This window comes from Heterocephalus glaber, unplaced genomic scaffold, assembly GCF_053883595.1.
Source record: "Heterocephalus glaber isolate CG9 unplaced genomic scaffold, H.glaber_assembly_v1.0 deba00000347, whole genome shotgun sequence".
NCBI lineage: Eukaryota > Metazoa > Chordata > Mammalia > Rodentia > Bathyergidae > Heterocephalus > Heterocephalus glaber.
Genome location: NW_028258143.1, coordinates 41,450,813 through 41,462,809, shown reverse-complemented (window position 1 = coordinate 41,462,809; position 11,997 = coordinate 41,450,813). Strand labels below are relative to the sequence as shown.

The window sequence follows — 11,997 nt, the reverse complement described above, 5'->3', positions numbered from 1 at the left end:
TGATGTTAAAAATAGGGTTGCCAAATACTACATGAGGCATACTTACACTAAAAAATTATTTGTTGTTTATCTGAATTTTGAATTTAACTGAGCATCCTGCTTTTTTATTTTTGCTGTGTGGTACTGGGAATTGAACCCAGGCCCCTAGTCCTGAGCTACATTCCCAGTCCTTTTTATTATTTTTTTTATTTTGAGACAGGGTCTTATAAAGTCCAAGTTACCCAGGCTGGGCTCAAACTCTCAACCCTTCTGCCTCAGCCTCCCCGAGTCCTGGGATTATAGGCATGTGCCACCACAGCTTGTAGAGCATCCTGTATTTTATTGGCTAAATCTGTGATTCGAACTAGAAAAATACTTTACTGAAGAACCCATATGAGAAGCTAGGCTCATTCTCTAATGTAAACCAGATATTCAGTACACTTGTATTGGATCCCTGCCTAGAAAAAGCAAATGAGTTGCCTCCATAGCACATTGTGGGATGGAGGAGGAGAAATGACTGAAGAAATTTAGAAATGTCCTCATGTTTTGGGAGAAAGGAGTAGTGTCATTGTTGTCTCTTCCCAAGAGATGGACTAGGGTTCCTTCCCTAAAGTTGACTCACTGGATTCAACCACAGAAGCTTCCTCTTCCCGGCCAGCAGAGGGTGTCATGTCAAGCCAGCAGGAAGTGGCAGTTACAAAGGTACCCACATCAGAATCATGTATGTTCTCTGAAATCTTTGCTACATGGCCATATTACTCATTAATATTAAATTTATTTGGAAAGAAAAAAAGGTTGGGACTTGAAAATTTTAAATGTGGAAGGATAGAGCAAAATCTGCTTTGAAAGTTATTAAGGTTCTAAATTAGAAATAAATATCACCCAGGGTATTGTAAATGCTAAAGAAAAGGCTTTCAAAATGATAATGAAAAAACTTTAGGAAAAACACACTAGTGGAATTTTGCATATTGAAGTGACTTTGTGTGTGTGTGTGTGTGTGTGTGTGTGTGTGTGTAATCATAAAGCTTTTATGGAGGAAGCCTGCTGCTTGCATTTCTTCCTGGGCCCTGGTTAGAGAGAGCTTTTGCAAGCAGGCTTTATCACACTTCCAGATATTCTGGATTCCCAGTGAGTTAGCTTGCCTTTTAAACCAATCGCTTGAAGTTGCATGAATACACCCACACAGGATGCCCCTTTATCACTGACACTTAGAGCTATTTAACAACTGCAAATGGAGAAACTATTTGTCTAATGAGAGCTGTTTTCAGAGTTGATTCACCAACACTGAGGGAAGGTAATACAAGGCTAAGACTTTCCCCTGAGATGCAGGGACACTTTAGACAAGGGAAGGCTAACTCTGGAGCCAAATGAAATACTGTTTAATTTGGTTCAGAGAATGTTCTAGATCCAGATCAGAAAATACATAGGCTTACTTCCAATTCATACTAGTTTGCTTTTTTTCTTCTTCTTTCCCAAACTCTAACCTTTGGTTTCAAATTTGGACTGTCCAGAAGTTAGCACTGTGATTTGGGGATGATGTTGTGGCTTAATTGTCTATTTTATTTATTTTGTTTTGCTTTTTTGAGACAGGGTCTTGCTTTGTAGTCCAGGCTGGCCTTATGGCAATCCTCCTGCTTCAGCCTTTCAAGTGCTGGGATTACAGGCATGTGCCGCTATATCAGGCTTTAATTACACACTTTAAAGGTACAAATTCTCTTGCATCTTAGAGTACATCTCAAGTTATAAAGAAATATCCCAATGCTTGCTCTTCCCTCAGCCCATTGGAACAGGCCTGAGAAATACTCAACACTCAGTGATTAAGGTGGCTCTTCCTCCCAGCAGAAAAGCCCTGGGGCCCTTTCAGGGCAGTGATAAATTAACAACCCTTCTGTAGTGAACCCCACTCCATTTCCAGGTAACACCAGGCTCCCTGTTCTTTCTGTGGTTTAACATAATGGTTAGGATCTTTATTAAAAAGACTTTGGATATGATTTAAGTTTCCTGTGAGGACAAGTACAAAGTCAGGGGAAAATTTTATATATTTTTAAGGTAAAGGATTATTGTGGGAAAAAACCAGTGGATTGAGTGAGTCATCAGAGTCTGTGATGAGTTCCAGCTATTTGAGTAGGTTTAAGAAACTCATTCATCTCTTTAGATATCCTTTGCTTTTTCTTGTAAGTTTTGTTTTGTTTTGTTTTTGATTGTTTTTTGAGATACAGTCTCACTATGTAGTCCAGGCTGGCCTTGAACTCACTATTCAGCCCAGGCTGGCCTGGAACTCATGGTGATCCTTGTGCCTCAGCCTCCTGAGGGATGGGATTACAGATGTGCACCATCATGCCCAACTAGATAAGTTTGCTTTTTGATTGTCCACATAAAAAGAAAGTTGAATTAGGCCACCTATAAGATGTTGTTATTTTTAAAACAATGGTTCCTTGAATTGATAAGTGACAACTCATTTTTTATGTACTCCTTCAAAAGAATATCAGCAAGACAGCTTTTGAATGTATTCATGGTAGAGCTGTAAAACAATGAAGAGCACACTCCTGGTTATCCAGGCATTCCAGATCCTTGTAAGGGAACCTTGGCAAGTGGAAGCCTAGTTAAACATCAAGGTATAACACAATCAGGTGCAGATTCCCTGGAAAGATGTGAGTGACTGGAAATCATACATATCTGCATGCACAGGACAAGGGGATAACATACATATCTGAGAAGTTACTTCAGTCCTTTAGGTATTGAAGCCTCAGAAAGAAGAGGACTGCAATAAAATGAAAGCTAAATCTACTTAGTAAATATACATGCATCATCATTTGGAATATTCTAGCACTTGGTGAACTTTAAGTGTATAAATTCATCCATGAGGAGCTCTGAGGCTGTAGGAAGTTGGCAACATAGTTGTAAGTAGTTCTAGAAATAATCTCAAAAACTCACTTCCTTATACCTTATCTGTACTATAAGGTGATTTTTTTTTTTTGATTTGAGGCTTTTCTTGAACTGTAAGCTCCAACAATCTTTTGCTAAACAGACTTCATTCACATTCTGAATCTGGTTTTTGTCTCACACATATTAAATTTTACAAAACAGAAAGAAACAATAGAGCTTATTAGGAAAAACTTGTTTTGAATAGTAAATTAAGCATAATGGAAATAGGCACACATTTTAGCATGCCCCCCTTTTTTTTACCAATTGAACATTTACATCTTTTTCAATGCTGTGATTTTCCCCCTAAGTCTTAAGCTGGCACCACACACTTTCAACAAATAAGACTTACATCATTTGTATCTACCCAGAGTAATCATTGTAATACTGTGGATTCAAATGCACAGCCTTCCGAAAAGAGTTTTAGGCTGTCACCCCTAAACTGCACTAATCAAATCACTGTGGTGTTCTGAGAATCCAAAGAACTACCTAATTTCAAAGACTGTAAATCAACTGTCAGCTCTGACTGGTTTCACATTATGCCCTGTTTTCTGAGACTAGAAACCTGTAAATTCAGTACACCTGACTACATGGTTTGTTATTAAGAGATATGCCCCAGGTGGAGGCATCTTCAAAGCCAATATATTTTCTTTATAACTGGTGTCAAATTGATGTATATATTAAAAAATCTTGGAAAATGATCGCAAAAAGGAAGTAACAGCCCAATGAGCCATATGTTCAGGGAGCCTAACAGGTTTCCAGTGGGACCAAATTTCACTTCACCTTTTTGTCCTTATGTGCAAATAAAAACTTACCTGTAAAATACACCTTACAACAGTCAAGCAAATTTGTGAGGTCTATAGAAGAGAAAAAATTCCATTAAGCCCATAAAAATCAAGTTGTTAAAAGGTAACAAATTTTGTTAGGTATTAGAAATGCATAAGAAATTGAACTAAATTTATCTGAACTCCATAGGTTCATGGCTTCAGATACATAGAACTGGTTAATGAACAGCAGGCTGATGGTTAGAAAATCGCTTAATTTTGATGTTGATGAAACATCTGAATCTAATTTTTTTTCTTGGTATTAGGTTGCTATTTTAACAGACTCAGGCACCCGGGAATTTTTCAAATGCCAGTTATTATTCTAGTACTGAAAAGTCTGTGATGTGCTAAGGGCAGGAGCCTGATTAGTGGTTTTTCAAAGAGTAGACATTCAAAAGTATTAACATTTATAGAATTTTCAATTTAAAAAATTTGTTTGGTATTTAATAGATTCTAATAATTTTTCATTCAGCTTCTCTATTGTTATGCCTGGGTGTAGTCTAAAAGGAAAAATGACAGACTCACTCTGTACACGTGTGTAGTTTTCATATGACCAGGACCAATGATAACATAAAAACACTAAAATTTACTAAAGTCATTTTACTTTGTATTTGTGTTTTTATTATGAAATATTACCAACAGAAGGGCAGAGTGAATATAAACGAGAACCTTATGTTTGACCTTTATTAAATCTCCACATTTGATTTTGATTTTTAAAAAATAATAACTGTGTATGTAAAGTTATGCAAAGGTAAGTCAGAAAAAATATATAATGCATAAATTACCTTTTGGCTCCTTTCTTTTTCCCATTTATGGTTAGAGGGAAGGAGTTAATTTAGGCACCTGGTTAGCTAAAGAGCATGGGACACTTCAGAAGAAATTACGTTCTCATTCATTCTAAATTTGTACCAATTCTCAGCAGCTAGGTCCCATTGAACCCACTTAAATCATAAGGTCAACGGTTTTTAATCTCTACGTGTAGTTTATGTAAATCTGTAGGAGTAAAAATATTCTAAGAGTAGCAATAAAAGTGTGTTTTAAGCTCCGCAATCAGCTTTTGGCTCAAAAAGCAGGGGTAAGTCGTGTTCAAACCTCAGGTTCCAACCTCCGCAGGAATGGACGACCTCTTACAGCACAGACTCAAGTTGGGGTAGGTTCTAGGTCAAGGAGCAGCCAAGGAGCTTCTCTTTTGACCAGCTCCTGGTCACTGAGTACCGGGCCGAGCAACCAAGCGGGAAGCCGAAACGCCCTGGCCCCCCAAAGCCTTGGCCTCCGCCGCAAGGGATATGGCGCCCACTTCTTTAAACGCTCTTGTCGGCCCCCGAGGTGTATCTCTGGGGGTGCCAAAGGACCCTTAATCTACTTTGGGGTCAGGTCAGGCCTTTGGAGCACAACTAATACCAAGGCCTTTCCAGTGCTTAGGCAATAGGGCGCTCCTAGTTCTGCTGGGGAGGGCTGGATGCTGGAGCCTGGGGGTCGCGCCCCAGGCTTTGCTGGGCGGGCCTCGCACCGTCGCCGCGGGCCAGGGGGGCGCGTCCGGTGGGGCTGTGGGGTGGCGCCAAGCGGGGCCGGGCCGTCCGGGGGACTGTGCTTAGTCCAGACCTGGTTCTCCGCTCGGGCCCCGACTTTCTGCCCACCCCTGGCTGTCCCTCGGCATTCCCGAATTCTCTGTGGTGTCCATTCGCTACCCAAGGCGTTGGATTCCCCAGCAACAAGCGTGTGGGCGCGAGTGTGGGGCTCCTCGGCCTCTTCTCCACGGCGTGGAAGGAGGACGCGGGCCGCGCGGACCCGGCCCGGGGCGCCCGGTGGCGGTGGCGGGGTTCCACTCGCCAGCGGCGGGAAGGACGCGCGCGAAAGCGAGGAGCAGGAAGCGGGCGCGGCGGGCCCGCTGGAAAGGAGGGAGCGCCGCAGGCGGGAGGAGGGGCGCGGAGGAGGGTGGCCGGGAGGAAGGAGGGAGTGCGGCGGGCAGGCGGAGGGAGGGCTGATTAGCATGCAGCAGCGCTCGCGCGCCCGGCTCCATTGTTTTAACACCTCCCCTCTCCTCCGCGCCAATCTGTCACCGTTCAGCAGGCGAACGCTGCTGCCTCAAATGCTGCTCTTCTCAAATGAGACGGATAATTAGTTGCCCCGCACGAATGCCGCACTCTTCTCACCCCTGATTGCTATCACCTTCTTGCTCCTGGCAGTTTTGACACCTCGTAATCAGCCTGCTGCTTTTCTCTTTTCTTCCCGACTTCTGCTTCCCTCCCCCCTTTCCTTCCTAGTTGATTTATTTATTTATTATTATTATTTTAAATGCAATCCCGGTGCCTATCTGGACGAGCCCTCTGCGAGTTAACCTCCGCGCACACACGCGCGCCTCTCTCTGTATATGCAAACCGTGGCGCGTGTGCGTGAGCGCGGGGCGGGCTGCGGGGAATGCGGCTTCCACTCGGAATTTTCTCCTAAAGATATTTTTGGGAAGGGAGGAGTTGAGGGGGACGAGAGGGAAGAGTTGGGGAGACCTCAATTAATGCTTTAAAGATCTCTTAGAAATTAAACCGAGGAGTCTCAGAATCTGCTGTCAGAAGCGTGTTTCCCCCTCTCTCCCTAACAAGCACTGACAGTCTAATTACTGTAGCTACAAGCAGCTGTCGAGGCAGCAGCCGGGAGAGAAGGAGCCACAGGCTGAGCGCCCCCCGGCCGTCCCCTGCACCCGCCGATCCCGAACCGGCCCGACGCCGGCAGCACGGAGAGGAGGCCGAGGCCCGGCCCCGACAGCCCCGGCGGGCCCAGGAGCCAGCGGATTCGCTTACTGTTTCATATTTATAAAGTCTTTACCTTGAAGGTTAAAAGATGTGAAGAAGAAAGGGGGGGACGGGGGTGGGGTGGGAAGAAAATCTTCTAGGCTTCCATCCACCCCTTTTCTACCTCCTCGAGCTCTCCCTCCCCCCGTGTTGGTAAAATAACCACGCAACCCGGGCTGAGGGGGCGGGGTGAGCCAGGCTGGAGTGTAAGAAAGCAGATGTCCCCGCTGGCAGCAGCCTCAGCCTCCGGGGAAAGCTGCACCGGGCGGGGGGGGGGGCCCTCCCGAGGACATTCACCTCCCACTTCTCAGGCATCCCGCTCACAACTGCCTCGCCTCGGCGGGGGCGGTTTTTTCAGACTCAGCGTTTTGCGCGTGCAGCTTTTTTACCTGGGCGCTGTTCTTACCCGGCCACGCTTAGCAGATGCCAAGAGGCAGCCCCTGAACGCCTCAGTAAGACACAGAGGGTCAGAACCGGGGTGCCCATTCCACCTTTCAAGCTGCAGCCAGGGCCACCTCTGCTGAGAGCACAGTGGCCTGAAAAGGCCTCCTGTCTCTCAGAAGTTGGAGTTTAGGATACCGCTGGTACCCCTAATAGTTCCCAGCTCCTATTTAAAACTGGTGGAGGTGGGTAAAGGATGGACTGGAGAAAAGGGGTCAGTGGTCCACTTTCAGTCACTTTCTGGGCTAGTTTTCTTGGGTGGTCAGCAAACTAGTAGATGTCAAGTGTGCAAGAGGGACTCTGAAAGGGAAGGGAAAATAATCCCCTTTCGAAAAATAAGTACGTTGATATATTCTGGCTGGTACACACTGGGAAGTTTCAGCTTTAATTTTGCTTGGGAGAGAGAGGGGTGGGGGGGGAGGTGTGGGGGAAGGGAGGAGACTCGGATAATTGTCTAGGCATTCAGCCCCAGTGGCAATGGAAAATGATGTACATGCCTCAGAACCCTTCACAGTGAATACCTAATAATCGCGATGTCACCTTGGTGAGGAAGATGTCAATGTGATGTGCTTGGCACCCTGAGAAGTCGAGGCACCAGTCTCATTCTTCCACGTTAAGGCTGTTCACTGTAGCACTGGGGCCTGTTCGAATTCCCCCATCCCAAACCCTGTGTTCAAAACACTTGCTTCATGAAGTATTAAATTTGTGTTTGAGAGCTGCATATCAGTGTTTACTTTCTAAAATGGAGGCCATGCCTCAGATCTTTTGAAAAATCAGGGTAAAAGAGAAATGCAAAAGGCAAGAATCACAGGGAAGATAAATGAAAGGGAAGTCTCATTTTAAATTTTCAGCACTCTGAATTTGGTTTCCTCTCTCTCTAATGTCTTCCAGTGGCCATCAATCAGGCTGCTAACAATGAATAACAAATTTCTCAACAAGACTGTCAATGTTCTAATCTAAATTAATAAATATGGATAGTCCTTACAGGGTTTTATATTTGCTCCCATTAAATGCAAGTATTTCTTTAGAAAGTTTACTTTGAGAAATGATTTTAAAATTCAAAGTGACCTACAAATTATAATAAATGTCACCAGATCAGGTCATCACTCTTCTGTCAGGTTAATGGAAAGAAAACATGAATTTTACAAATGCCCTCCCAATTTGATTTATTTACCTCAGGAACAAAGAACACTAATGATCACAATATAAGTAACTCTTAATATTTAATTCATTTCATCATGTAGGTATATACATAGTAAAAATTAAAACCACATATATTATTAAAAAATCCAAAAATGTTTAAATAATTATCACCGGGCAACAAATGTCTTCAATTTGGTATTTACTTAGTTGTTTATGTTATCTGCTATTCTCTATTATACATTTATAAAGAACATTACCTATAGCATAAACTAATTTTTAAAATGAAAACAACAGAAACCCTATGAATATTTGACATCATCAAATTCATTAGGTCTTATTAGAAATCCAAGCAATAAGCTTAGATTTTTAAACAAACATGATTATACAACTCTAAGTCACACACATAATTTTGAGTTATAATACTGTAAACAAGAGTACAAAGTATTATAGTTTTTTAAACAATGATCTTTTAAAAGGTAAAAGTTACAAAATAGGTTTAGAAAAAATTTAAATAACCATGACACTATTTTCTATAAATGATCTTCAATTTAGATTACAATCAAGTATTTATAGTATTACAAACCCCAAATCATGACACAGAACTTGATATGTTCTTCAGTGTGTTTTAAGTCTCCCCATTAAAGTGTGAATTAAGATGCCGGAGGAAATCCCCCCTGGACGTAATGGATGGTGGGAAAACTGCTTGACAGAATTCACACACTCGAGGTATATGCAGTTCTGAGTCTGTGCCACTTAGTGCCATTAAGTCACTGTCTTGATTAGGAAAGGGCTTCCAAAGCGGCTGCAGGAAACAAACAAAAACATCTTCTGTTACTTGTGTTTCATTCAAATCAACTTCTATTAAATTTAAAATTTAAATATTTGAATGAGTTATGTGTTTATATATATGAAATTTCTTAATATGAAGGCAAGTTACTTTTCCATAGAGCTCGAATGAGGAAATGACTCAATTTTCTCCATAAAGGGTACAAGTAAACTTTGATTAAAAATCACTGGTGCTAGGGGTATAGATCAGTGTAGAGTACTTGCCTAGCATGCACAAGGCCCTAGGTTTCATGGGGGGAAAGGGGAAGAGAGAAAAAATAATCACTGGAAACACACACTGTTGAGTTTATCTTTACATATTTTAAGAATATTGTAGCTTTAGCTCCAGGAATTTTTAGTACTCAGTTATCTTAACGGTAGTCATTTTGGAACAATAATCAAGACTTCAGACTTTTTAATAACTAAATTCTATTTTTAAAATTTTACAATAGAAACCTTGAATTACAGGGGGCTTCTTTAATACATGGTACACTAGATTTGTGTGTGAATGTACCTTAACCAAAATAATTTAAATTTCATTACTACTTATAAACAAATATATAATAAATAAAACATATGAATCAGCAGTTTGATTTTTAAAAAGTAAAAACTTTAAACTACTAAACAGAGTCCACTGATCTGTTGGTTTTGGGGGGGCTAGTTTTTGAAAACTTACATATTTAAATTAACTCAACAAAAGCTAGTATCAGAGGTACACTTCTGACTTCTAACTTTGCTTCTATTATTTAATCTATATTTTGGCCTTTATACTCTTTTTTGTGCAGAATACAATGAAATCTACCAAGAGCTGCCCAATTAAAGAATTACAGAAAATCCTAACTTAATAGAACCACCTCCATTATATCCAGCAGCAAGTAAATGGAAAACTGCATTTATCTTTTTTTTTTTTTTTGGTAATGCATTTATCTTTTAAAAAACTTTTAGGAGGAGAAGATATAACATTTAGTTTAATAGTAGGCACTTGATAAATAACATTGACTAGAAAATAACTTATTTTCTGAATTGAATAAGCCAGGTTATTTAAAAAAATTTCTCCCTCACCTTGACATAGGTAAGTTACTCTGCCATAGCTAACTTTTGATACTTTAAGGAGAATCACTTTAAAGCCAATTTAAAGATATTCGTTTATGTTCCTATTACTGCTGTGTTTTTAAATGAAATATAGCCTAGTGCAGAGCCACACAATTTTCATTCCCTTAACTTCTTTCTGATTAACCAATCATTTACATAAACAGTATATCATTACTTTAAGTATTTGGGTTTCATGACATTACTGTCTTCTTATAAACATTTTAGTAGACAGGTGTGTACAATTGGAATAAATATACAAAATGTAGACATCAAGATATATTCATGTATTATTAATGTATAGGACTTATAATAACATGAACTCAATTCTGTTCATGAGAAGTGGCCATTTTGCCACAAAAATAGTAATATCTAAAATAACTGTTATGAAATTTGGGGCAAAATAATTTTTTTAGAGAAGCTTTTCTTTCATAAAAGAAGTCAGAATTTTGAGTACATAAACAAAAATCTAGAGTTAACTATATTCAAATATTACTGTTTGGAGTTTAAGCAAAAAAGTACTAATAAAAAATTAATATGGTTATATAGAGAAGATTAAAGAAAATTTCTAAGACTATAGAATAATATAGACCTATAAAAATTAACTTAGAAGCAATTTAGCTTCAAATTTTGGTAAGCCAATATTCCACTGCTAATTTATCTTCCAAGTTCTTCACTAGGAGCAATTAATTCACATTTGATCTCGGAATTTAGTTGTACCTTAATAGCTGACTCAGCAAAAGAAACAAAATCAAATAAAACAAAAATAAGGTGATACATTTTAGTCTGCTATAATAACCGAATATGTAATATAGGTGCTTAGTAGTAATGAATGATATAAATCAACGTGTAATATGTAATCAAAATTTTACTGCTCTGTTACTATAAATAACTCAAGAATTTTGTATTTACTGTATGACCTTTATTAACAGTAATAAAATAGTAAAATGTTTCTAGAAATTCATTTTAAGAAAAATTCTTTCAATTGTAAAGTAACATGGCCTTCAAATCAAACTAATTTCCTTGCTTTTTCTGCCAAAATATCAATTATCTAACCTTATGCCCCATGTCGTATGACAGCTCAACACCAATTCTCCTGCATTTTTTAAGCTGAATACTTTTCCATCAAGTTGTAATCACATACCAGCTGTTTCTCTTGCTGCAGTGCAGAAAGCAAATGTACAATGCAGGGTGCCATCTACTGAAACATGAATGCACAGACTAACTAGTAAAAGAACAAGCAAGAAATATGGAGAAAAAAGTAACAAGCATTAGAACTGATACAGTTCACAGCTCCACAGGAATTCTACTTGCAATAAATGAAATCGTGTAATTTGTTTCATTTAGTAAGGACGATAACTGAGGCTATGATGTGCAGTAGGGTACAATGTAGAACTTAAGTGAGTTTATAATTAAGGCTCGTTGACAGCAATGCCTAGTTTTCCCCAATATTAAAATATAATACAACTTGACTATTGCCTTCTTTGAGTGCTGCTTAAAAAGTCTGTAAGAGTACTTAAGCTCAGAGGATATTAATCAAGTTGTTTTAAAGTATCTCAAAGCAAAGAGAAAAAAGTTTGTCAGCTGTGTATTTATGTCAATCTATGTTTGCACAAAATTCTGTTTATTGTAATAATTACATATTTTTCATTTGCCTTCAGGCATTAAAACTTTTTTTTTTAAATAAGAAGAATTGGTCCGTGATAAAACCTGAATCTAGAAGGGAAGGTGGGTAGGAGTGGATTGGTGGGTTCTAAGTAGCATTCAATTATGTGTTTAACGACACTATTTAAGAAATATATTGGGTTACATGTTCAGTGCCAGATTAGCACCCCAAACCAAAACAGATCTACTTATTATATAACTGAGACTGTAATATAAGTATTAACTGAAAGACAGTTCACTTACTCTGAGAAATAGGAATATATGGGGAATTACTTATGGGAAATTGTGTTCATATGAAGATAAGTATGATACATACATACGTG

At 39.6% G+C, this 11,997-nt stretch overlaps 1 protein-coding gene across 10 annotated transcripts in view; it reads right to left on the bottom strand.

The window, feature by feature from the left end:
- Positions 1-8,158: 8,158 nt before the first annotated feature.
- Tank (TRAF family member associated NFKB activator) overlaps positions 8,159-11,997 on the bottom strand; it is a 100,816-nt gene continuing 96,977 nt past the window's right edge. For 9 of the 10 annotated variants that reach the window (XM_087199381.1, XM_021265691.2, XM_021265684.2 and 6 more), the window contains one exon: positions 8,159-8,897. In XM_087199381.1, the coding sequence (XP_087055507.1) occupies positions 8,721-8,897 (177 nt within the window). In that variant the 3' untranslated portion in view covers positions 8,159-8,720. Of the gene's footprint in view, positions 8,898-11,065; positions 11,235-11,997 lie in introns of all 10 variants that reach the window. The other variant, XR_015446588.1, reaches the window with a different exon arrangement.